This window comes from Amblyraja radiata, chromosome 19, assembly GCF_010909765.2.
Source record: "Amblyraja radiata isolate CabotCenter1 chromosome 19, sAmbRad1.1.pri, whole genome shotgun sequence".
In the NCBI taxonomy this organism is placed as follows: Eukaryota; Metazoa; Chordata; class Chondrichthyes; order Rajiformes; family Rajidae; genus Amblyraja; species Amblyraja radiata.
Window position 1 is genome coordinate 24,364,080 of NC_045974.1, and position 26,076 is coordinate 24,390,155.

The 26,076-nt window shown below is 47.6% G+C and overlaps 1 protein-coding gene across 2 annotated transcripts in view; it reads left to right on the forward strand.

Annotated features, from left to right (window-relative positions):
* The window catches only part of txnrd1 (thioredoxin reductase 1), a 34,492-nt gene that overhangs the window by 2,272 nt on the left and 6,144 nt on the right, over positions 1-26,076 (forward strand). For both annotated transcript variants that reach the window (XM_033038068.1, XM_033038069.1), the window contains exons 2-12: positions 6,730-6,856; positions 11,214-11,286; positions 12,492-12,611; positions 13,179-13,321; positions 14,618-14,733; positions 15,909-16,134; positions 17,759-17,851; positions 19,141-19,217; positions 19,860-20,016; positions 24,743-24,850; positions 25,621-25,716. In XM_033038068.1, coding sequence (XP_032893959.1) covers positions 6,770-6,856; positions 11,214-11,286; positions 12,492-12,611; positions 13,179-13,321; positions 14,618-14,733; positions 15,909-16,134; positions 17,759-17,851; positions 19,141-19,217; positions 19,860-20,016; positions 24,743-24,850; positions 25,621-25,716 — 1,296 coding nt within the window. In that variant the 5' untranslated portion in view covers positions 6,730-6,769. The remainder of the gene's footprint in view (positions 1-6,729; positions 6,857-11,213; positions 11,287-12,491; positions 12,612-13,178; positions 13,322-14,617; positions 14,734-15,908; positions 16,135-17,758; positions 17,852-19,140; positions 19,218-19,859; positions 20,017-24,742; positions 24,851-25,620; positions 25,717-26,076) is intronic.

Below are 26,076 nucleotides of genomic sequence, written 5' to 3' on the forward strand. Positions count from 1 at the left end.
CCTATGCTGAGATGAGTTCAGCATAAATATCACCTAGATCTGGTCTGCGTATTCCATGTGGTGACATTATGTGCGGTATTAACTAAACATTTGGGCTGGATGGGTCTCATCTTGATTTCGTACAGGAACCTATCTCTGGGCAACTGTACTGGAGGATGTTGGAATTTTATAGGCTGCGGTATTTGGTTCTTAAGTCAACAGCATTGGATATTGAGCATAGAAACGAGGAACTGCAGATACTGGCTTACAAAACAAGACACAAAGTGCTGGAGTAACTCAGCAAGTTGGTTAGCTTCTCTAGAGAACATGGATTGGTGAAGTTTTGGATTGGGACCCTTCAAGGGTCCAATCCACGTTCTCCAGAGATGCTACCTGACTTGCTGAGTTACTCCAGCACTTTGTGTCTCTTTGTTTTAGATATTGAGAGTAGTGGGAAAATGGCAACAGATTGCTGATTGAACAGTGGCAGAGCAGATTGGGTGAAGAGTGCATGAATTGGTGGGATGGGTACTAAGAGAATTTGGTTTGATGCAGGTGGTTTCCCCTCTACTCCTGCACCTATTTTCTATGTTTTTATGGTGTCTCGCGTGTCGACAAAAATATTTGATTGAGGGAGAGATGTAAAACTTCCAAAGGAAGTGGAAAATATCTTGCTTAATCTGGTGGTGAACTCGAGCCAATAGTAATGCAAATGGTTGCACAAAGATGAGTGGGGAAATTCAAGCCCTGTTCATGACTTCATGCAAGGATAAGTATTGTGGGAAAAACCAAAAAATCAGAAGCCCATTTCATGAGGGGTTTTGGCGGATGGGGTCGTAGTTTGGAAAATTCTTAAGGAATATTTGTCCTTTTGTTTTTAGTGAGAGTTTCAGCTTCCAGTTGAGATCTTGTTTGATGCCTTTTCATTTTGCAGTAAATTAAAGTTGCATTTTGCTGGTGGTGAATGTTGCAATAACTCTAGTGGGGAAAGCAGAATGACTGGGCAGAAAACTATTCCCGAAGAGGAACTTGGGTGTTTGCAGATGACACAGTGAAGGCGTGTCATCTGCAAATACACACCTTGAAATGGATTGTAGGTGTGTAACTACTGCAAAGCAAAAAGTGCTGAGTGGCGCAGCGGTGCTTTACAACACCAGGCATTCCTTCCTCAGATGACGCCTTGCCCAGCTGATTTTAGATTTAGAGATGCAGGGTGGAAACAGGCCTTTCGTCCCACTGAGTCCGTGCTGACCAACACCAGTCATAGTCTTACTGCATGGAAACAGGCCCTTCGGCCCAACTTGCCCGCACCGGCCAACATGTCCCATACACACTAGTTCCACCTGCCTGTGTTTGGCCCAGATCCCTCCAAACCCGTCCTATCCTACACACTAGGGACAATTTACAGAAACCAATTAACCTACAAACCTGCACGTCTTTGGAATGTGGAAGGAAACCGGGGCACCCGGAGAAAACCCACACGGTCACAGGGAGAATGTACAAACTCCTGTAGTCTGGATCGAACTCGATCACTGATCATTTGGATCAGCACCCTTCCTCAGACTGTAATTGAAGAATGGGTTCTGGAATACAGTCTTGAAAATCACACAGTGATCAAACTGCTCCTTGAGTCTACACTTTAGATTAGATTAGATTAGATATAATTTATTGCCACACAGCCAGGCTGGTGGAAATTTGGGTTGTCTGCAGCGATACAATAATAAAGAACACACAACCACAATAAAACTGTAACACAAACATCCACCACAGCATTCATCACTGTGGTGGAAGGCACAAAATTTGGCCAGTCCTCCTCCATTTCCCCCCCGTGGTCAGGACCAGAGTCCAGAGTCAGTCCAGGATCGGCTCTTCCTCACCGGAGACCGCGGCTTTAAGTTGTTGTAGGCCGCAGGCCGGCGGTCAAGATTTAAAGTCCCCGCCGCAGCCAGAAGCACCGTAGACTGCAGGGCCGGCGGTCGAAGCTCCCCTCCAGGGGTGATGGTAAGTCCATGCCGGACCCGCGGTAGAAGTCGGCCGCGGGCCGGCAGTGATGGCTTCTTCTTCCCCCGGGTCCCCAACGTGAGATCCCGGGCTGTAGACGCCGCACCAGCTGGAGCTCTGCAGACCGCGGCTTCAGGCTGCGACTTCAGGCTGCCGGCTGCCCCGGGTCAGCGAAACGGAGCGCTCCCCTCTAGCGAGCCCCAGCGAGGGCTCACCCGCTCCACGCCGAGAGTCCACGCTGCGCCCGCCGCTGAAGCCCCGGGCGCGTCTCCGGGAAAGGCCGCGTCGATCCTTGATGTTAGGCCACGGGGGAGGCGACCTGGAAAAACTCGCCTCTCCGTGGAGGAGGCGACCAAAGCGGTTTCCCCCTCACCCCCCCACACCACTCCCCACATAAAACACACAAAGAAACATTAAATACAGACTTTAAAACATACTAAAAAAATTAAAAAAGGTTGAAAAACTGACGAGCTGCATGACATGGCTGCTGCCAGAGCAGCGCCCCCTACAGAACTGCCTTACTATAAGATCAAACGCAAGCAATTGAAGATGCTGGAATCGTGCGTAGTATACATAGAGCCTGAGTAACTCAGTGGGTCGGGCAGCATCTCTGGAGAACAAGGATTGGTGATGTTTTGAGTTGGAGTTGGGACGGAAACGTCGCCTATCCATGTCCACCAGAGATGCTGCCTGACCCGTGTTACTCCAGCGCTTTGTGTTCTGTGTAATACGATCAGGTTGATGAGGATCCAATGTTCTTCTTTGCCACTTTCTTCACTCTCCCCATTCTCCTCGACTCCCTTGTGATTTGAATGTCTGTCGAACAATACTTTGAATATGGAAAGTAGAATGGGGTTGAGGGTGAAAGATAAATCAGCCATGATTGAATGGTGCAATAGACTTGATGGGCCGAATGGCCTAATTCTGCTCCTATCACATATGGACTTATGAAACAAAGAACTGCAGATGCTGGTTTATACCAAAGATAGACACAAGTTTTGGAGTAACTGAGTGGGTCAGGTAGCATTTCTGGCGAAAAAGGATATATGCCATTTTGGGCCAGGACTCTTCTTCTGAGGGAAAGTAGAGTCCTGACCCGAAACGTCACCTCTGACTTTTTCTCCAAAGATGCTGCCTAATGCTTTCAATATATTCTGTCTTCACACTCTCCAGGCTAAAAATTAATGATCCTTTGAGAATTTGTTTGCCATCTTTCTTAAATGAGTCATCACTTCTGAAACATAGACACAAACTGATGGAGTAACTCAGTGGGTCGGGCAGCATCTCTGGAGAAAAAGGATGGGTGACGTTTCGGGTCGGGACCCTTCTACTATCTCCCCCTAAACCTGTCCTATCCATTTACCTGTCTAATTGCTTCTTAAATGTTATGATAGTCACTGCCTCAGCTACATCCTCCGGCAGCTTGTTCCATACACCCACCACTACATTGTGTGAAAAAGTTACCCCTCAGATTCCTATAAAACCTTTCCCTCTCCATCTTAAACCTATGCTCTCTGGATCTCAACTCCCCCTTTCTGGGCAAGAGACTCTCTGCATCTACTTGATCTATTCCTCTCATGATTTTATGCACCTCTATAAGATCACTCCTCATTCTCCTGTGCTCCAGGGAATAGTCCCAGCCTGCTCAAACTCTCTCGATAGCTCAGACCCTCTCATCCTGGCAACATCCTTGTAAAGGTACACAAAAATGCTGGAGAAACTCAGCGGGTGCAGCAGCATCTATGGAGTCGAAGGAAATAGGCAACATTTCGGGCCGAAACGTTGCCTATTTCCTTCGACTCCATAGATGCTGCTGCACCCGCTGAGTTTCTCCAGCATTTTTGTGTACCTTTGATTTTCCAGCATCTGCAGTTCCTTCTTAAACATCCTTGTAAATCCTCTCAGCACCCTTTCCAACTTCACAACATCCTTCCTATGACTTGATGCCCAGAACTGAGCACAATACTCTAAATGCGGCCCCACCAATGTTTTATAAAACTGCAAAATGACCCCCCAACATCTATACTCAATACTCTGACTGATGAAGGCCAAGGTGCAAAAACCATACCGGTGGGACAAGTGTAGCTGGGAGGTGGGACTAGTGTAGCTGGGACATGTTGGCCAGTGTGGGCAGGTTGGGCCTGTTATCACTCTATGATTCTATCTGTGACCATCCATTCTCTGTCCCTTGCAACCTTGTACTTCAGCAAGATCACCCTTCATTCTCCTGCATGCCTCCTAGCCACAGGTGAATTTTCAGTTCAGTGAGTCGTCGCTCTGTTCTGCTCTGTATCTGAGGTCGGTACTTCTCATTACTTTGAACTGATTTTTATTTCCCCGGCGTGTGCTTCCCATCTTTCTAGACCACTTCCGCATGCTTCTAAAAGAAGTGGCTGGAATCACAGTGAATGCAATGAACATCTTCTGGGCTGCCCCAGCAGACTGGGAAACTGTCAAATGCAGCTCTGCTGGTGGACAGACTGACAACAGAGGCTAGAAGAACAGTTAAGCTGCTAAATTACAACTGAATGCTTGGTGAAGAAAAGTCATAGAAACATAGAAAATAGGTGCAGGAGTAGGCCATTCGGCCTTTCGAGCCTGCACTGCCATTCCATATGATCATGGCTGATCATTCAACTCAATATCCTGTACCTGCCTTCTCTCCATACCCCCTGATCCCTTTAGCCACAAGGGCCACATCTAACTTCCTCTTAAATATAGCCAATGAACCGGCCTCAACTACTTTTTGTGGCAGAGAAATTTCAGTCCGACCAATGATCACCTGTGCACTAGTTCTGTCCTACACACCAGGGACAATTTACAAAAGCCAATTAACCTACAAACCTGCACGTCTAATGAATGGTAGGAAACTGGAGCAGCCGGAGAAAACCCATGCGGTCACAGGGAGAACGTACAACCTCCGTACAGACAGCACCCATAGCACAGGCTAGATTAGTTAAAGAAGTCAAACTTCCCTAAGAGGCAGTTTTTTTGAAAAACTATAGATGTTTCTAGAGGTCAAGGTCAAGGTCAAGGTCAAAAGGTCAAAAACTTTATTTGCCATTTGTGCTTACACACATAGGAACTCTTGTGCGGCTATTCAGAGAGTCAAGTTAAGTTAAAAATTAAAATTAAAAATTAAAACATTTAAATTTTTTTTTTTTAAAGACACACAGAAGACACATAGAGCATTGTAACTTGCACAACCCCTATATCAGGACATCAGTTCATTTTGTTGTGTTTTGGCCAAGAGTCTCACTGTTGCAGGGAAGAAGCTCTTAAAAAAGCGTGTTCTATTTGTGGCGATGCTGTCCGCTCGTCTGTGCCTGAGGTTGTATGTGCAGTTTTTGTGTTTGAGCAGGGAGTGAGCTGGATGTAGTGTGTCTCTAATGATTCTCTCTGCTCTTTTTTGACAGCGCTGTGTGTAGATTGTGTCCATGGAGGGGAGTTCAGTTCTGATGACCCTCTCTGCAGTCTTTATGACTCTTTGCAGAGCCTTCCTCTCTATCTGTGTGGTGTTTCCATACCACACCGTGATGCCTGTAGGAGATACTTGCAACTGAGGGCCCAATACTAACTTTAACTATAAGCTAGACCAGGAATCAAATTTCCTGGCTACTGTGGAGGGAATTGATTTTGGAGTGCGGAAAGAAACCATAGCACCCGGTGAAAAGCCACGTGGCCACAGGGGGAACGTTACAAACTCTGTACAGACAGCACACGTAGTCAGGATCCAACCCGGGTCCCTGGCAACTCTACCACTGTGTCACTGTGAATTTGTCTCCTAAGTGTTAGTTTAGGCCTTGGAGTTGCGAGACAGTAACAGTTCCTGTCGCCTCATTGCCTGTGTCTTGAAGTTGGTTGTAAATTTGGGCTGAAACCTGAGGGTAATTGAGCAGTGCAGTCTCGAAGGGCCGAATGGCCTACTCCTGCACCTAGTTTCTATGTTTCTAACATATTGGGATGAGTGGGCAGATATTATTATAGCCAGAACGCTGGTGTTTCCTGTAAAGGTTTAAAATTATAACGAGGTTAAGTGGGCAGGAAGGAGGAAAGAAAGGTTTGACTCGGTGGTGATTAACCCGTGATGAGATAAGCATTTGTAGATAGTCACACAGCATGGGAACAGGCCCATCGGCCCAACTTGCCCACACTAACATGTCCCATCTGCACTAGTCCCACCTGCCTGTGTTTGCCCCATATCCCTCTAAACCTGTCCTATCTATGTACTTGTTTAAATGTTTCTAAAACATAGCAGGTGTGATAGCACCTCGTTCCATGCACCCAGCACCTTTTGTGTGTAAAATGTACTCATCGGGTTCCTATTCAAACTTTCCCCCGTCACCTTAACCATATGTTGTCTGGTTCTTGATTCCCCTACTTGGGGCAAGAGACTCTGATCTATTCCTCTGATGATTTTGTACTCCTCTATAATATCAAACATATATAGTTACATATTTCTAAATCGCAGATAAGACAAAGTGATTTTAAGAAGAGCAAGTTGGCATTTATGATCTCAAGAATAGGGGTCAAAGCTCAGTCTGGCTGGGGATAGTGACAGGGAGGAACTGTGCCTGTAGCAATTTGCTCTCCATTTCTGTGGAGTGAATGTCTTGTTTGCTGCTCGTTCATGTTGCCCACCAGTTTTGTCCAGTAAATGTCTTGTTTCTTCCTTGCCGTTTCCTGTAACAGAAGTGGTTTGGGCAGGAAGCCACATGATTAGCTTGTTTTTTTATTCTCCCCCCCCAGGCTTGGTAAGAAGTCGGGCAGCCTTCACACTCTGCCGGCGATGAATGAAGCCGCTGAAATCCAGGGGTCCTATGACTACGACCTGATAGTCATCGGAGGAGGGTCTGGAGGACTGGCAGCTTCAAAGGTAAGGCTCGGTGCAATAGAAACTGGTTGAGGTTTGCCTCATTGAGTTTTGAGGTTTATTGTGGGGGGTGTGTGTGAAAAGTCTCTAGATATAGTGTATGATAGAGAGGAGGATATCTTCCTCCCAGTCTGTAGTAGGGTCTCAACCAGAAACGCTACCCATTCCTTCTATCCAGAGATGCTGCCAGTCCCGCTGAGTTTCTCCAGCATTTTGTCTCTATCAAACTTACAAAATGTTGTCTCTATCAAACTTACAAAATTCTTAAGGGTTTGGACAGGCTAGATGCAGGAAGATTGTTCCCAATGTTGGGGAAGTCCAGAACAAGGGGTCACAGTTTAAGGATAAGGGGGAAATCTTTTAGGACCAAGATGAGGAAAACATTTTTCACACAGAGTGGTGAATCTCTGGAATTCTCTGCCACAGAAGGTAGTTGAGGCCAGTTCATTGGCTATATTTAAGAGGGAGTTAGATGTGGCCCTTGTGGCTAAAGGGATCAGGGGGTATGGAGAGAAGGCAGGTACAGGATACTGAGTTGGATGATCAGCCATGATCATATTGAATGGCGGTGCAGGCTCGCAGGGCCGAATGGCCTACCCATGCACCTATTTTCTATGTTTTTATGTTTCTATGTTTCTATCTTCGGTGTAAACCAGCATCTGCAGTTGCTTGCTACACAGGATATCTTCCTAAATCAGTAAGCCTTTGAGAAGGCAGGAATGAATTGAGCGGAGTGTTAGGGGGGGGAGGGAGATCTTTAGAACAGAGGATTTGATAGTTAAAATCGACTAAACTAAATATGATGGCAATCAAAAGAAAATGCTAACAATTACTTCAGGCAAGGTGCGTGTTTGATGCTCTATTTTGTGTAACGTGGGGGATTTTGGATGGGGAAGGCCATGTTGATGGTGTCGTACAGCGTGAAAACGGGCCCTTTAGCCCAACTTGCCCATCCGGACCCAACTCGTCTTCATCTCCATCGCCACAAGTCCCACCTACCATATCCTTCTAAGCCTTCCCTGTCCACGTACCTGTCCAAATGTCTTTTCATGGAGTCAAGAGTATTTTATTGTCATATGTCCTGAAATAGAATAATGAAACTCCTATTTGCTTCATGCAATTCCATGTTTTAAACAGTAATGTTCTCTGCATGATACTAACTACTTCCTCTGGAAGTTTGATCCTTATACCCACCACCGTTTGTGTGGAAACGTTATTATATCTGATGCTTTTTGATATTAGTTTCCTGAATTGCTCGCTGGTTGGTGCGGACCCGTTGGGCCGAAGGGCCTGTTTTCGCGCTGTATCTCGAAACTAAACTAAATAGTCGGCACACTTAAGATAGACGCAAACTGCTCGAGTAACTCAGCGGGTCAGGCGGCATCTCTGGAGAAAAGGAATGGATGACGTTTGGGTCGAGACAGAGCCTGGGGAGAGGGAAACTAGAGGCATGAACAGGTAAAGAACAAATTGGAGCCGGCACCGATGGCCAAGGAAAGGTGGAGCCCACAATGCTCCATTGTTGGCTGAGGACGAGGTCATAACGAAGGGAAGGTAGACAAAAATGCTGGAGAAACTCAGCGGGTGAGGCAGCATCCATGGAGTGAAGGAATAGGTGACCCGAAAAAGGGACCACATCACCCCGATCCTGGCCTCTCTCCACTGGCTCCCTGTGCGATTCCGTATACATTTCAAGTCCCTCCTCTATGTCTACGAAGCCCTCAATGGGCTTGCCCCCTCCTACATTAAAAGTCTTCTCACCCACCACTCCACCTCCAGGTCCCTCAGATCGGCCGACTTGGGGCTGCTGAATATCCCGCGGTCTAGGCATAAGCTTACGGGCGACCGCGCCTTTGCGGTTGCAGCCCCTAGACTGTGGAACAGCATCCCCCTTCCCATCAGAACTGCCCCCTCCATCGACTCCTTTAAGTCAAGACTAAAATCTTATCTATACTCCCAAGCCTTCCCTGACGTCCACTGAGTGACGGTTATATGTATATATGTATATATGTATGTAGTTTCTTTGTTTATACTATTCTTATAACAAATGTAAAGCACTTTGGCCAACGAGAGTTGTTTTTTAAATGTGCTATATAAATAAATGTGACTTGACTTGACGACGTTTCTGGTCGAGACCCTTCTTCAGAAATTAACGAAGGGATATATGGATGCAAGCAGTGAAATTGGCAGGATGACCAGGGTGGGGGAGGGACAGAGAGAGAGGTAACGCAAGGGTTACTTGAAAGGGTTACATCTCCAGTTCCTTCCTACACAGTCGGCATACAATTGGCTCTGCTTCTTTTGAACATTGAGAGTTAATTAAATTATCTCTTTGTAGATACAAAGAACCACAGATGCTGGTTTAATATACAAAAAGACACAATGTAATAATACAAAGTAACAATCCACAGAGTTACTCCAGCATTTTGTGTCTATTTAAAGGATGCAGTGCTGGAATAACTCAGCAGGTCAGGCAGCATCAGCGGACAACGTGGATAGGTGAAGTTTCGGTGTGAAGAAGGGCCTGATCCAAAACATCGCCCAGAAATGCTGCCTGACCCGCAAAGTTACTCCAGTAGTTGGGCGGCACAGTGCTGCCTTACAGCGCCAGAGACACCGGTTTTACCCTGACTACGGGTGTTGCCTGTACAGAGTTTGTATGTTCTCTCTGTGACATCGTGGATTTTCTCTGGGTGCTCTGGCTTCCGCCCACACTCCAAAGACGTACAGGGTTGTAGGTTGTGTAGGAAGGTAAGATAAGCATTTTGAAATGTTGGTTTATAATTACTCATTGGGAGAGTCGGTGGAAAATAGGCAGTATTGAAGAAGGGTCTCAAGAGACGCAGCAGCGCCTCCACTTTCTGAGGAGGCTTAAGAAAGCTCACCTGTCCCCTCAGATCCTGTCCAACTTCTACCGCTGTACCATAGAAAGCATCCTGACCACCTGGTACAGTGGCTGCCCCACAACTGACAGGAAGGCACTGCAACGGGTGGTGAAAACCGCCCATCACATCATCGGTGCCCCGCTCCCTGCCATGGTTGCCCTTCACCGCACACGGTGTCTGAGACGGGCTGGCAAAATCATTAAGGACCCCTCACACCCCAACCATGGACTGTTTGCCCTCCTCCCATCAGGGAGGCGGTACAGGAGCCATATATATATATATATATATATATATATGCCTATTTACATACACCATATATCCTCATTTGTATATATTGTCTTAATCAACACCTTACTACTTTGCACCCTGGTTAGATGCAAAACTGCATTTTGTTGTACCTATACTTGTACTATGTGCAATGACAATAAAGTTGAATCTAATCTAACCCGAAACGTCACCTATTCCTCTACTCCAGATATGATGCTGCCTGACCCGCTGAGTTACTCCAAATTTTGTATTTATTTTCAGTGTTGTGATAACGTTTGTTTGTAATCTGTCTTGGGGAGAGCAGGAGGAAACATTTTAATTCCTGCATTGCCTTTGCCTGAGAGATAGATCATGGTGGATGTGTGATTTGACTCCCACATACCTTGCTGCTTTCTCCCCTCCTTGTATCTTTTACTTGAGTCTCCTCATCTCTGATTTTTTTTTTTACAATAACCAGTTGACCTAACGTTTGATTGCTGCTGATGGGAGAATTGTAAAATCCCAACCACCCTCGTTTTGGAGCTGACTTCTGGAGAAATTTGGCCTCTAGGTCTGGGGGAAATATATGGATGCAACAAAGTCTCTCCAACCCATTCCCTGTGACTCTATCTACACTTCACGCTGCCTCGGCAAGGCCATCAGCACAATCAAGGACCAGTCACACTCCCTCTGCTCCCCTCGCCAAGGCAAGCGGTACAGAAATGTGAAAATTGCACCTCCAGATTCCGGGGCAGTTTCTTCCCAGCTGCGATGAGGCAACTGAACCATCCTATCACCAACTGGAGAGCGGTCCTGTCCTTCCATCTATCTCATTGGACTTTACTGGACTTTATCTTGAACTAAACGTTATTACCTTTATCCTGTATCTGTACCCCGTGGATGGCTCGATTGTAATCATGTATAATCTTTCCGCTGACTGGAGAGCAAGCAACAAAAAAGATCTTCACTGGACCTCGGTACACGGGAAAATAAACTAAGCTAAACTGCATTGAACTTTGAGGGTTAAGATTTTTAGTTCCTCTTGAGGGGGTGTTGCATTAAATGCGACAGGAAAGCAGTGTTGTATTGCTGCAGTTTAGCTTGCGATCAACGTCTTGTTGAGTGTTCGGCCAAGTGCTGAAACACACTGAATCCTTCATTGTATCCTGTAAAGGCAGCTCCCTTATAGTACTTGGTAGCTTCTCAGTCTTGTCCTCGTTCCTTCACAGGAAGCTGCCTCGCATGGGAAGAAAGTGTTGGTCTTGGATTACGTGGAACCCACGCCTCGAGGAACTGCCTGGGGTAAATACGTAGAATTTGTTCAATAAACTCTGAATGTCACCCAAGCCCTGTAACGTATTCAGGAGACCTATCAATCTTCACTTTTGCATTTTGCATTGGTTTTGCAGCCACAATTACTTCCCTCCTGCAAATAGGACAGAAATTGCTAGATTATAAGATGCAAGTTGGGTCTGTTTTTTCTACCATCTTGGCAGCCAACTGACAGATGGCAAAGAATTGCTTTTTTTATTTATAGCGGTGAATAGTTACCGAGTTGGGCAAAGCCTAGGGGTAAATAGATTCAAAGTTTGCTTCTACACTGATGTATTTACTGAAAGAACCATTTAGTTTAGTTTGAGGTACAGCATGGAAACGGGCCCTTCGGCCCACCATGTCCACGCTGACCATTGGCCACGCCTTCACACTAGTTCTATGTTATCCCACTTTCTCATCCACTTCCTGCACACCAGGGGCAATCTTACAGAGGGCCAAATAACCTACAAACCCACACGTGTTTGCCGTGTAGGAGGAAACCCACGCGGTCACAGAGGGAACATGCAAACTCCACACAGACAGCACCCAAAGTTGTGATTGTACCTGGGTCTCTGGTGCGGTAAGGCAGCAGCTCTACACACGCTGCACCACCCGTATTATTGAACATGTTTGAATGACTCTATTAATGCTTCTGCCGGCTCCATAGATTTCCCACTTTTTCATTCTCGTCGAGCTTGTGCAAGAACTCTCCATTTTTGCCTTCCAACCCTTTATCTTCTATTTTAGTTTGCCCTCTAATGGAATACATAGTTAGGGGAGGTACAGTGGCGCAGCAGTAGAGCTGTTGCCTTTCAGTGCCAGCGAGCCCGGTTCAATCCTGACGAAGGGTAATGTCTGTACGGAGTTTCCACGTTCTCCCTGTGACCAGGTGGGTTTTCTCCGGGTGCTCTGGTTTCCTCCCACACTCTAAACACATGCAGGTTTCTAGGCTATTTGGCTTTGGTAAAAATGGTAAAATAGTCCCTAGTGTGTCGGATAGTGCGAGTGTATGTGGTGATCACTCGTCAGTGTGGACTCGGTGGGCGGAAGGGCCTGTTTCTGTGCTGTATCTCTAAAGTCTGATGTCTAACGCTGGTCCCATTTGGCTGGTTGTGCGGTAAGGTACACATTACTCTTGCACTTTGATGCTTTGTTACAAACTTGTATGTGTGTGTGTGTTTTTCAATATTCAGGCCTTGGTGGGACATGCGTCAATGTGGGCTGTATCCCAAAGAAGCTGATGCACCAAGCAGCACTGCTGCACCAGAGTCTCGATGACGCCAGGACGTTTGGCTGGACGTTTGATGAGAAAGGTTTGTTCATGAAATACGGTCTGTAGAGCCACATCCTTCACGTGGTGTAGATTCACACATTTAAAACAGGCCCTTTGGCCCAACTTGCCCACGCCAACCAACATGCCCCATCTAAACTAGTCCCACCTGCCTGTGTTTGACCCATATCCCTCGAAACCAATCCTATCCATATATCTGTCTAAGTGCATTTACCCGATCTATTCCTCTCATGATTTTGTACACCTCATCTTCCTTGGCTCCAAGACATAACGTCCTAGCCTGTCAACCTCCCCCTACAGCTCAGGTCCTCGAGTCCGAAAACTTGCCGCTCATCTCCTTTAAACTATGCCCTCTAGTTTTTGATGCCCTCTCGTAAAGCAACGGGACAGGCAGCATCAGCAGCTCTGAAGAGAAGGAATGGAGAATGGGTGAATCTTCAGAGATGCTGCCTGACCCATTGAGTTACTCCACACTTTGTGTCTATTTCTGACTGCCTATCCTATTTATGCCTAATTTTATGTACAAATGGAACATATACACATTGAATTTTATTGAGCCTTGACCCATGCACATTTCTTTGATCTGCAGTCCGCCATGAATGGTCAACTCTGAGGGAAGCCATTCAGAATTACATCGGCTCACTTAACTGGGGCTACAAAATCTCCCTGAGGGAGAATGCTGTTACCTATGAGAATGCTAAAGGAGAATTTGTGGGACCTCACAAGATCAAGGTAATGGCCCCATCAAGTTCTACGTTAGGCCGGCACGTTGGCACAGCGGTAGAGCTGCTGCCTCACAGTGCCAGAGACCCGGGTTTGATCCTGACTACGGGTGCTATCTGTACAGAGTTTGCATGTTCTCCCTGTGACCGCGTGGGTTTTTTCCAGGTGCTCCGTTTCCTCCCACATTCCAAAGACGTGCAGGTTTATAGATTAATTGACTTCTGTGAATTGGCCCTAGTGTGTAGGATAGAACTAGTGTATGGGGTGATTGTTGGCCGGCGAGGACTCGGTGGGCCGAAGGGCCTGTTTCCATGCTGTATCTCTAAACTAAACTAATCTATAAATTTCCAATGTTACAGAATTCAACCTGATGGTTGAATTTAAACATGCCTTAAGCACATTAACTTCCACCAAAACAGATATGAACTTCAGCCACAATAGGAGTGCAGTTGTTTAGTTTATTATTGTCACGTGTACGGAGGTGCAATGATAAGCTGTTTGTTGGATGTGATCCAGTCGTTTGCGGTGGGTTGCAATGCAGCAACCTGTTTAGCTGCATTTTGCAATTGTGCTTACTTTCATTTTATATTTTTTATTTACTTCTGGGTTGAGCACATTGATGGCAATTCTAGCATTTTCTTGTCAATCCCCAACTATCCCCTGAATCGGAGAGTTAGTTGAATCTCAACCACAAGGGTGGGGGTGGTGGGTGCGTGGAACGAGCTGCCAGAGGAGGTAGTGGAGGCAGAGACTGTAGCAACATTTAAGAAACAATTAGATAGGCACATGGATAGGACAGGTTTGGAGGGATATGGGCCAAATCCAGGCAGGTGGGTCTCGTGTAGATAAAACATGTTGGTAGTGTGGGCAAGTTAGGCCGAAGAGCCTGTTTAGTGCTGTATGACTCTATGACACATGATTGGGTCTGAAGCTGCGTGGGTGGTAGTCTTCCTTTCTTGAGCACTAGTTCTATCCTACACACTAGGGACAATATTTCACAGAAGCCAATTAATCTACAAAACCTGCACATCGTTAGAATGTGGGAGGAAGCCGGAGCGCCCAGCAGAGGCCCACGCGGTCACGGGGAGAACGTACAAACTCCGTACAGACCGCACCCAAGGTCAGGATCGAACCTGGGTCTCTGGTGCTGTGAGGCTGCAACACTACCTCCATGGCGCTGTGCCGCCCCTAGTGCTGCAAGGCACTAACTCTACCGCTGTTCCGCCCCATGTCATGAAAGGTTTTTGTTTGCTGTAGATTCTCCAGCATAGTGAGGCTTGGCTCTCTTATTCCTTTTGTTTACAGACCACAAATAAAAAAGGAAAGGAAGCGTTTCACACGGCAGAGACCTTCATCTTGGCCACAGGAGAGCGTCCTCGCTACCTGGGGGTTGCTGGTGATAAGGAGTATTGCATCACCAGGTACTCATCACTTTCTCTCTCCTCTTGCGCTTGTGATCATTTACAGCGGGCCAGGTGACGGCTGTGGGCGGCGAGTGTTTCAGATTCACTCTTCATTACAGCCTTGAGCCGAAACGTTAACTTCTTCGCTTTCCACAGGTGCTGACTAACCTGCCGAGTGTTTCCATCAATTGCTTTGTTTAGTCTGCAATCTTAAAACCCTTCTATCTACCTCACTGGGGACCCTCGGACTATCTTTAAATCACACTTTACCGGACTCTATCATGCACCAAATGTAATTCCCTTTACCCTGTACCTCTACATTGTGGTCGCTCAATTGTAATCATGTATTGTCTTTCTGCTGACTGGTTAGCACGCAACAAATGCTTTCACTGTACCTCGGTACACAAGACAATAAACTAAACTACACTAAGGGGGCTTTCTGTGTGTATGTTGATCATCTAATTGCAACTGTATTTTGTATCTGTCTTAGACTTCACCTCGCATCTTTCTCTCTATTTTCTCTGGCCTGTGTCCAACCTTCTGCCCATCAAAAGGCTCCCTTGCCTGTATCCACCTATCTCCCCCCCCCTCCCCACACCTGAGTCCACCTATCCCCCACCCCCCCTCCCCACACCTGTGTCCACCTATCCCCCACCTCCCTACACCTGTACACCTATCTGCCTGTCAAACCACCCCCCCTCCCCACACCTGTATCCACCTATCTCCCCACCCCCCCTCCCCACACCTGTATCCACCTATCCCCCACCTCCCTACACCTGTACATCTATCTCCCTGTCAAACCATCCCCCCCCTCACCACACCTGTATCCACCTATCTCCGCCCCCCCCCCATACCTGTACGCCTATCAAACCACCCCCCCCCCCCCCCACCTGTATCCACCTTGCCAGGCTTTGTCCTGCCTCTCCACCCTTCCAGCTTTCTCTCTCTCTTCAATCCTCTCTCCCCACCACAATCAGACTGAACAAGGGTCCCGACCCGAAACGCGGCCTGCCCATGTTCTCCAGAGATGCTGCCTGACCCGCTGATTTACTCCAACACTTTGTGTCTTTTTGTTTGAACTTTGTCTTGCAACTTTGTTTTAATGCCTGATGTTTATGAAGAGTGTTGTTTAAATGCGCGTTGTGAAATGTGGAACTGATGATTTTCCCCGTCTGCTTGGACGCTGATTCCAGTGATGACCTCTTCTCGCTTCCCTACTGTCCCGGGAAGACTTTGGTGGTCGGCGCATCCTACGTCGCGCTGGAGTGCGCTGGGTTTCTGGCGGGACTTGGGCTGGACGTGACCGTCATGGTCCGCTCCATCCTTCTGCGTGGGTTCGATCAGCAACTGGCAAACTTGATTGGGGACCACATGGAGTCCCACGGAGTTAAATTCCTCCGCCAGTTTGTGCCGTCCAAGGTGAGCGCAAATCTTTTTCTCCACGAGCAGCAGTTCCACTTTACAACCAAAAGTCTGTAGCTTCTTTTTACTCTGGTACTTTACTTCCACATGTTTAAATTATAATGTTTTATTTTTAATTGTCTGCTGTATATGGTGTTTTTATCCATTTGCGAGCAGAGCACCGAGGCAAATTCCTTGTATGTGTACATACTTGGCCAATAAAATGGTCATTCACATTTTTTTATCCATTCATTATTCATTCATCTGTGGGATGTGTGTGTGGGGTGCTATGGTTAATTTTGTTTAGAGACACCACATGGAAAGGGGCCCTACAACCCAACGGGTCCACGCCGACCAACAATCACCCCGTACACTAGCTCTCTCCTACACTCTAGGGACAATTTACAGAAGCCAATTAACCTACAAACCCGCACGTCTTTGGAGTGTGGGAGGAAACTGGAGATCCCGGAGAAAACCCACGCGGTCACGAGGAGAACGTGCAAACTCCAGACAGACAACACCCGTGGTTTAGTTTAGAGATACAGCATAGAGACAGGCCCTTCGGCCCACCAAGTCCACAGCCACCTCCGCCACCCGTTCACATTAGTTCTATGTTATCCCACTCTCTCATCTCTCCCTACACACTGGGAGACAATTTACCGAGACCAATTACCCTACAGACCCGCACATCTTTGGGATGTGAGAGGACACCTAGGCGATCACAGGGAGAACATGCAAACTCCACTCAGACAGCAGCCGAGGTTAGGATCAAACCCTGGTCTCTGTTGCTGTGAGGCAGTAACTCTACCAGCTGCGCCACTGTACCACCCCTTGTGAAACTCAACACCAAAAGTAAAGCATAATTCCTTGACTTAAGAGAATTTGATTTTGTGAGATTCCATTGGCTTTACTTTAGACCCAGTGTCTAATGTTATTTATCATGTATCAGGTTTATTATTTGCGCATGTAACCGAGGTAAAGTGAAAAGCTTTATTTTGCAATCTATCCAAACGGATCAGATATACCACAGATAAATACAGCCGTCAAACTCGAGTATAATAGATATAGCAAAGGGGGAATGTAGAGTGCAGAATATACTTGGCATTGGACCACACTGACCATTGGTCACCAGTTCACATTAGTTCTGTTATCCCACTTACCCATTTATTCCCTGACTGAATCAGTTTGAGCTCGTGTACAAAGACATGCAGGTTTCTAGGTTAAATAGCTTCAATAAATGTTGTAGGATGTGAAATTGGGATAACATAGACCTAGTGTACAGATGGATGATCGTCAGAGGGCATGGACTCTGTGGGCCGAAGGTACTGTTTCCACGCAGTATCTCAAAACTACAACAGATAGAGCATAGGGTAAGAAAGAGTACAGAATATAGTTCTTTGGGTCCAATGTTCTCAATGAGGTGGAGGTGAATCGAGCAGTGACCAAGCTTATCAGAAGCCTGATAACCGAGGGGATGAAGCTGATCCCGAGTCTGGTGGTGCGCGCTTTCAAGCTCCTGTATCTTCTGCCAGACTGGAGCAGGGAGAGGAGGAATGACCTGGGTGGGACAAGTCTTTGATTATGTTGGTTGCTTTTGGAACAGTGCTGTGTTTGGTCTAACATGCATTCCTTGTGCTTGCAGATAGAAGAAGTTGAAGCGGGCACTCCAGGGAAAGTGAGAGTAACGGCTCAATCTATAGTGGGCTCGGAGACCTTTGAAGGGGAATATAACACGGTAAGTGGTGAAGACTGAAGGTGCGATTGGGGCAGCGTTTGAAGGGAAGTTAAAAGAATCTTGCTTGACCTGAGCTTGTACCTGCCAAGACTACACAGTAGCAATTGTGACCAAAGTGCCCAAAATAGCTTTAGACTTCAGACTTTAGAGATACAGCACGGAAGCAGGCTCTTTGACCCACTGAGTCTGTGCCGAACAGCGATCACCCCACACACTGCCACCATCCTACACACTAGGGTCAATTAATAGAAGCCAAATCACCTACAAACCTGCACGTCTTTGGAGCGTGGGAAGATCCCACACAGTCACAGGAAGAATGTGCAAACTTCACAAAGACAGCACCAGTGATCAGGATCGAAACAGGGTTACTGGATCTGTGTGGCAGCAGCTCTACCAGCTGCACCTCTCTGCCAATGTCTACAGCCTCTAGAACATAGAACAGTACAGGCCCTCCAGACAGCCGTGTGTGTACTGAACATGATGCCAAGACCAACTCTTGCCTACGTTCACTTTATCCCTGTCCCCTCGTTCCCTGCATATTGCCTGAGTTAAGAATCTTTTACCCTTGTTCTAAATGGCATAATATAATGGATGTAATAAAATAGAGCTGGCAAAGTTACAAAGCACGCCGGCTCCTCCTTTTGTCCTCCCCACCCCAACAGTTCCCCCCCCCCCCCATGCCAGGTCCCCATTGTCCATTGTTCCCCCCCCCCTACACCGGATCCTCCATTCGCCTCCCCTGCTGCTGTGCATTGGGTAATGCTGCACACTATCTGTTTATGAAGGTGAAAGACTGTGTAACAATATGGAAAAAGCCCACTGAGTCAACGCTGAGCTGCGATCCCCCCCCCATACTATAGTTTTATGTTATACACTAGGGAGAATTTTACAGAAACCAATTAAGCTACAAACCTGCAAGTTTAGTTTAGTTTACAGATACAGTGCAGAATCGGGGCCCTTTGGCTCAACAAGTCGGTGTCGACCAGCAAGCCCCATAACCTATCCTACACACCAGGGACAATTTACAACTTTTACCAAAGCCAAATTAACATTCTAGCCTGTACTTCTTTGTAGTGTGGGGGGGAAACCGGAGCACCCGGAGAAAACCCACGCGATTTATAGGGAGAACGTACAAACTCTGTACAGGCAGCACCCCTTAGTCAGGATGGAACGCGGGTCTCTGGCGCTGTGAGGCAGCAACACCACCACTGTGCCGCCCAGGGGCAAAGTTGTTGGAAAGTCGCCCTTGCTGAGGAATGTTCTAACTAAAGCTTGTTCTGCTTTGACAGGTATTGTTAGCGATTGGGAGAAATGCTTGCACTAAAAATATTGGCTTGGATAAAGTGGGAGTAAAAGTGAACGCAAGGTAAGCAGACTGTGCCTCGAATGTTTAAGCAGCCGACTGCCAGCGTTAAAGTGGTGCAATGGGTAGAGCCGCTCCCTCGCAGCTCCAAAGAATGGGGTTCGATCCTGACCTCGGGTGCTGCCTGTGCATAGCTTGCATGGTCTCCCTGTCACCACATGGGTTTCCTCTGGATTCCTCCCACATCCCAACGACATGTGGGTTTGTAGGTTAACTGGCCTCTGTAAATTGTCCCTTGTTATGTAGGATAGAACCAGTGTGCAGGTGATTGCTGGTTGGTGCTGACGTAGTGGGCTGAAGATCCTGTTTCCACGCTGTATCTCTACTCTAACGTGGTGCCTGACCTGCATCTTGTGATATTCCATCATTTTGTGTCTCTCTTTGCTAAAAACATAAGTGATTGGAGTAGAACTCGGCTATTTGGTCCGTCAAGTCTACTCCACCATTCAATCTTGGCTGATCTATCACTCCCAGTTAAGCCCATTCTCCTGCCTTCTCCCCATAACTCTTGACATATATACTAATCAAGATTCTATTTATCACTGCATTAAAAATATCCATTGACTTGGCCTCCACAGCCTTCTGTGGCAATGAATTCTACACATTCACCAGCATCTGCAGCTCATTTTTCTTCCATCTGTTTAGGTCGGGTTGCATTCCTGTCGATGACAAGGAACAAACAAACGTACCGTACATCTACGCCATTGGTGACATACTGGATGGCAAGTTGCAGCTCACCCCGGTGGCCATCCAGGCTGGTCGCTTGCTTGCCAACAGGCTGTATGGAGGCTCCACTGTCCAGGTAACAATGGGCAGCATGTGTAGATAAGTGGTAAAGAGGACTTGTGGTACATGCTTGCCTTCACTGGTCGTGTCATTGAGCATAAGAGTCAGGGGGTCGTGATGCAGCTTTGTAGGACTTTGGTTCGGCTGCATTTAGAGCATTTCTTGCAGTTCCCGTCGCCCCAGTGAAAGAAGGATGTGGAGGTTTGGAAAGGGTGCAGAGGAGGTTTATTAGAACGATGCCTGGATCAGGAGGGTATTATCCACAAGGAGAGGTTGGAGAGACTGGGATTATTTTCTCGGATATGCTGCGAGGGAGACCTGAGATGTTGTATGTGACAATGTGTAAGTGACAAAAAGCTGGGGAAAATAAGGAGACGAAAGGGTATCTGATATGGGGAGAAGAGGAATGAAATGCAAATAAAAGATGAGATAGCCGAACATTTGGATAGCAGTAACTGGATGGGTCCGAGTCAGCATGGATTTACGAAGGGGAAATCATGCTGGACTAATCTTCTGGAATTTTTGGAAGATGTAACTAGGAAAATGGACAAGGGAGAGCCAGTGGATGTAGTGTACCTGGACATTCAGAAAGCATTTGATAAGGTCCCACATAGGAGATTAGTGGGCAAAAGTAGGGCACATGGTATTGCGGGTAGAGTGCTGACATGGATAGAGAAGTGGTTGGCAGACAGGAAACAAAGAGTAGGGATTAACGGGTCCCTTTCAGAATGGCAGGCAGTGACAAGTGGGGTACCCCAAGACTCGGTGCTGGGACCGCAGCTATTTTCAATATACATCAAAGATTTGGATGAAGGGACGCAAAGTAACATTAGCAAATTTCAAGTCCAGTCAAATCAAGTCAGGTTTATTCGTCACCTACACATACGAGATGTGCAGTGAAATTAAAAGTGGCAATGCTTGCGGATTGTGCAAAAAACCCCACAAAACAGAATGGAACAGAATCACATATTCACATATTACATATTTGTGGGAGGAAAAAAACAGCAATTTTAAAATGACACCACACAACAGTAGAGTGGTCCAGTAAAGTTAGTCCCTGGTGAGATAGGAATTTACAGTCCTAATGGCCTCTGGGAAGAAACTCCTTCTCATCCTCTCCGTTTTCACAGCATGGCAACGGAGGCGTTTGCCTGACCGTATCAGCTGGAACAGTCCGTTGCTGGGGTGGAACGGGTCTCCCATGATCTTGTTGGCTCTGGAGTTGATTTATAGTTACTGCAGGGGGGCGAGCGTAGTTCCCATAATGTGTTCGGCCGAACGCACTACCCTCTGCAGAGCCGTCTTGTCCTGGGCAGTTCCCAAACCAAATCGTGATGTTTCCGGACAAGATGCTTTCCACAGCTGCTGAGTAGAAGCACTGGAGGATCCTCGGAGACACTCTGAATTTCCTCAATTGCCTGAGGTGGTATAGGCGCTGCCTTGCCTTACTCATCAGTGCTGCAGCGTGTGATGTCCATGTCAGATCCTCTGAGATGTGGACTCCCAGGTATTCAAAGCAGATGACACAAAGCTGGGTGGCAGTGTGAACTGTGACGAGGATGCTATGAGAATGCAGGGTGACTTGGACAGGTTGGGTGAGTGGGCAGATGCATGGCAGATTAAGTTTAATGCGGATAAATGTGAGGTTATCCACTTTGATAGCAAAAACAGGAAGGCAGATTACTATCTTAATGCCTCAACTTCTCCACTCCCCTGTCCCACTCCAATCTTTCCCCCTCTGAACGCACTGCCATCGAATCTCTCCGCAAAAACCCAGACTGGGTCATCAAACCAGCCGACAAGGGAGGTGCCGTGGTAGTCTGGCGCGTCGATCTCTACAAAGCTGAGGCCACGCGCCAACTCTCGGACACCTCCTCCTACTTACCCTTGGACCATGACCCCACTGACGAGCATCAGGCCACCATTTCTAGCACCATCACCGACTTCATCAATTCCCACGCCCTACCTGACCAAGCCTCCAAACTCATCGTTCCCCAGCCCCGCACGGCCCGTTTTTACCTTCTCCCCAAAATCCACAAACCCGGCTCTCCCGGCAGACCCATTGTCTCTGCGTGTTCGTGCCCCACCGAACTCATCTCCACATACCTTGACTCCATCCTATCCCCCTTGGTCAAATCCCTCCCCACCTTTGTTCTAGACACCTCAGACACTCTCCGCCGCCTCCACGCATTCCACTCTCTGGGCCCTCACCCCCTCATCTTCACCATGGATGTCCGGTCACTCTACACCTCCATCCCCCACCAGGATGGCCTCAAAGCCCTCCGGTTCTTCCTCGACCAGAGGAGCAACCTTTACCCAGCCACTGACACTCTCCTCCGCTTAGCGGAGTTGGTCCTCACCCTCAATAACTTTACATTTGACTCCTCCCATTTCCTCCAAACACAAGGCGTAGCTATGGGCACACGCATGGGCACCAGCTACGCCTGCCTCTTTGTCGGGTACGTTGAACAATCCTTGTTCGATGCGTACCAGGGCCCCATCCCCGACCTCTACCTCCGCTACATTGACGACTGCTTTGGTGCCACCTCCTGCACCCACACACAACTGACTGACTTCATCCACTTCACCACCAACTTCCATCCGGCACTCCAATACACCTGGACGATTTCCGACACTTCCCTACCATTCCTTGACCTCACCATCTCCATCGCAGGGGACAGACTCCTGACCGACATACATTATAAACCCACTGACTCACATGGCTATCTGGAATACACGTCTTCCCACCCTGCCCCCTGTAAAGACTCCATCCCCTACTCCCAATTCCTCCGCCTACGCTGCATCTGTTCCCAGGATGAGACATTTCATACTAGGGCATTGGAAATGTCCTCGTTCTTCAGGGAACGGGGATTCCCCTCCGCCACCATAGATGAGGCTCACACCAGGGTCTCATCCATACCCCGCAACACTGCTCTCTCTCCCCATCCCCGCACACGCAACAAGGGCAGAGTCCCTCTGGTCCTCACCTTTCACCCCACCAGCCAACAAATACAACACATAATCCTCCGCCATTTCCGCCACCTCCAACGTGACCCCACCACTCGCCACATCTTCCCATCTCCCCCCATGTCTGCCTTCCGCAAAGACCGCTCCCTCCGCAACTCCCTCGTCAATTCTTCCCTTCCCTCCCGCACCACCCCCCCCCCCGGGCACTTTCCGTTGCAACCGCAAGAAATGCAACACCTGTCCCTTCACCTCCCCCCTCGACTCCATTCAAGGTCCCAAGCAGTCGTTCCAGGTGCGACAAAGGTTCACCTGTATCTCCTCCAACCTCATCTACTGCATCCGCTGCACTAGATGTCAGCTAATTTACATCGGTGAGACCAAGCGTAGGTTGGGCGACCGTTTCGCCGAACACCTCCGCTCAGTCCGCCTTAACCTACATGACCTCCCGGTGGCTCAGCACTTCAACTCCCCCTCCCATTCCCAATCCGACCTCTCTGTCCTGGGTCTCCTCCATTGCCAGAGTGAGCAACAGCGGAAATTGGAGGAACAGCACCTCATATTCCGTCTGGGGTCCTTGCGCCCTTATGGCATCAACATTGAATTCCCCCAATTTGGCTAGCCTGTGCTGTCCCCTCCCCTTCCTTCACCCTCTAGCTGTCTCCTCCCACCCTCCATCCGCCCGCCCTCGGGCTCCTCCTCCTCCCTTTTTCCTTCTTTCTTTCCCCACCCCCCATCAGTCTGAAGAAGGGTTTCGGCCCGAAACGTCGCCTATTTCCTTCGCTCCATAGATGCTGCTGCACCCGCTGAGTTCCTCCAGCAATTTTGTGTACCTTCGATATTCCAGCATCTGCAGTTCCCTTTTGAACACTATCTTAATGCCGTCAAGTTTGGAAAAGGGGAAGTACAACGGGATCTGGGGATCCTTGTACATCAGTCTGAAAGTAAGCATGCAGGTACAGCAGGCAGTGAAGAAAGCGAATGGCACGTTGGCCTTTATAACAAGAGGAATCGAATATAGGCGCAAAAAGGTCCTTCTGCAGTTGTACAGAGCCCTAATGAGACTACACCTGGAGTATTGTGTGCAGTTTAGGTCCCCTAATTTGAGGAAGGACATTCTTGCTATTGAGGGAGTGCAGCGTAGGTTTACAAGGTTAATTCTCGGGATGGCGGGACTGTCATATGCTGAGAGAATGGACATATGCTGAGAGAATGGCTGGGCTTGTACACTCTGGAGTTTAGAAGGATGGGAGGGGATCTAATTGAAACATATAAGATTGTTAAGGGTTTGGACACGCTAGAGGCAGGAAACATGCTCCCGATGTTGGGTGAGTCCAGAACCAGGGGCCACAGTTTAAGAATAAGGAGTAAGCCATTTAGAACGGAGACGAGGAAACACTTTTTCTCACAGAGTGGTGAGTCTGTGGAATTCTCTGCCTCAGAGGGCGGTGGAGGCAGGTTCTCTGAATGTTTTCAAGAGAGAGCTAGATAGGGCTCTTAAAAATAGCGGAGTCGGGGGATATGGGGAGAAGGCAGGAACAGGGTACTGATTGGGGATGATCAGCCATGATCACATTGAATGGCGGAGCTGGCTCGAAGGGCCGGATGGCCTACTCCTGCACCTATTGTCTATTGTCTATTGCCAGAGGGAGGGATATAGTGGAAGGGAGGTGGGGAAAGGAAATGATTTTGGATGCATGTTTGGAGACATGAAAAAGTCTGCTTTGGAGTTGGCATGATCTCCCAGTATTCATTTTTCTGATGATAATGCCCAACAGTGCGACTATGTCAATGTGCCCACCACTGTCTTCACTCCCTTGGAATACGGAGCCTGCGGTCTTTCGGAAGAAGCGGCTTTGGAAAAGTACGGAGAAGAGAATGTGGAGGTGAGTCAAGAAGTTGCAATGATTCCATCAGCCGTATATAAGCACGGTACTGCCTGTCCCTATTCACCCACAGTACGATCAGAAAGCTCCCTTGTTCAAGACAAGCTTGATTGTCTCAATATCAAGCTGGTTGTGATGGAGACAAACTTTAATTGAATTTTGGTTGAACTTAAATTGGTTCTGGTTTAACTTATTGTTGGGAGGCAGCAGCAGTAGAGCTGCTTCTTCACAGCGCCAGAGATCCGGGTTCGATCCTGACTACGGGTATTGTCCAGATGGAGTTTGTACGTTCTCCCTGTGTGCGTGGGTTGTGCCTGGATGCTCCAGTTTCCTCCCACACTCAAAAGACGTGCAGGTTTGTAGGTTAATTGGCTTTGGTAAAATCTGAAATTGTCCCTAGTGTTAGTGTACGGGGTATTGGGTCGGAATGGACTCAGTGGGCTGAAGGGCCTGTTTTGGCGTTGTGTCTCTGAAGTCTAAATTAAAGATTACCCATGTAGAATTTCTCAAAACAAAATTTGTTGTCCATAATTAGTCACAGAGTCATACAGCGTGGAAACGGGCCCATCGGCCCAATTTGCCCACACTAACCAACATGTCCCATCTATACAAGTCTCACCTGCCCTGCGTTTGGCCCATAACCCTCTAAACCTGTCCTATCCATCTACCTGTCCAAATATGATTCTAATAAAATAACCATTGTCATCATGCAGCCACTCAATGTTGGATGGTCTGCCTCATAGCTTTATATTTTTGATCTTTCTTTTTAGATCTATCACAGTTACTATTGGCCGTTGGAATGGACCGTCCCATCAAGAGATAACAACAAATGTTATGCCAAGATTGTTTGCAACAAGCAAGATCATGTATGTATTTTCTAACCTTTTTTTTTCCCAAAAATAAACTTGCAACCAGATAAAAGTTGCCTTTGATGATCTGTTTAACTAGGGTGATGGCATTAGGTTTTATAGGGTTGCAATGCAACCCAGAAAAAACCCCCAAGATCTTGGTTCATAACGGGAATAGGTTTTCATCTTGCCGTCGGGCTGGTGAGATTGTGACCAGCATTCTTTGCCCACATCAATTTTGCTGCGTTTTGAGAACTTCTCTGGGTACGCTTTCACTTTGGGAAGCTGAGCCAAGTTGAAGTTCAAACGTGTTCGGGCTTGTCAGGACAGCTACCATCGAGAATGGAGCGGTGTTTCCTGTTGGGACCGGCCGGGACT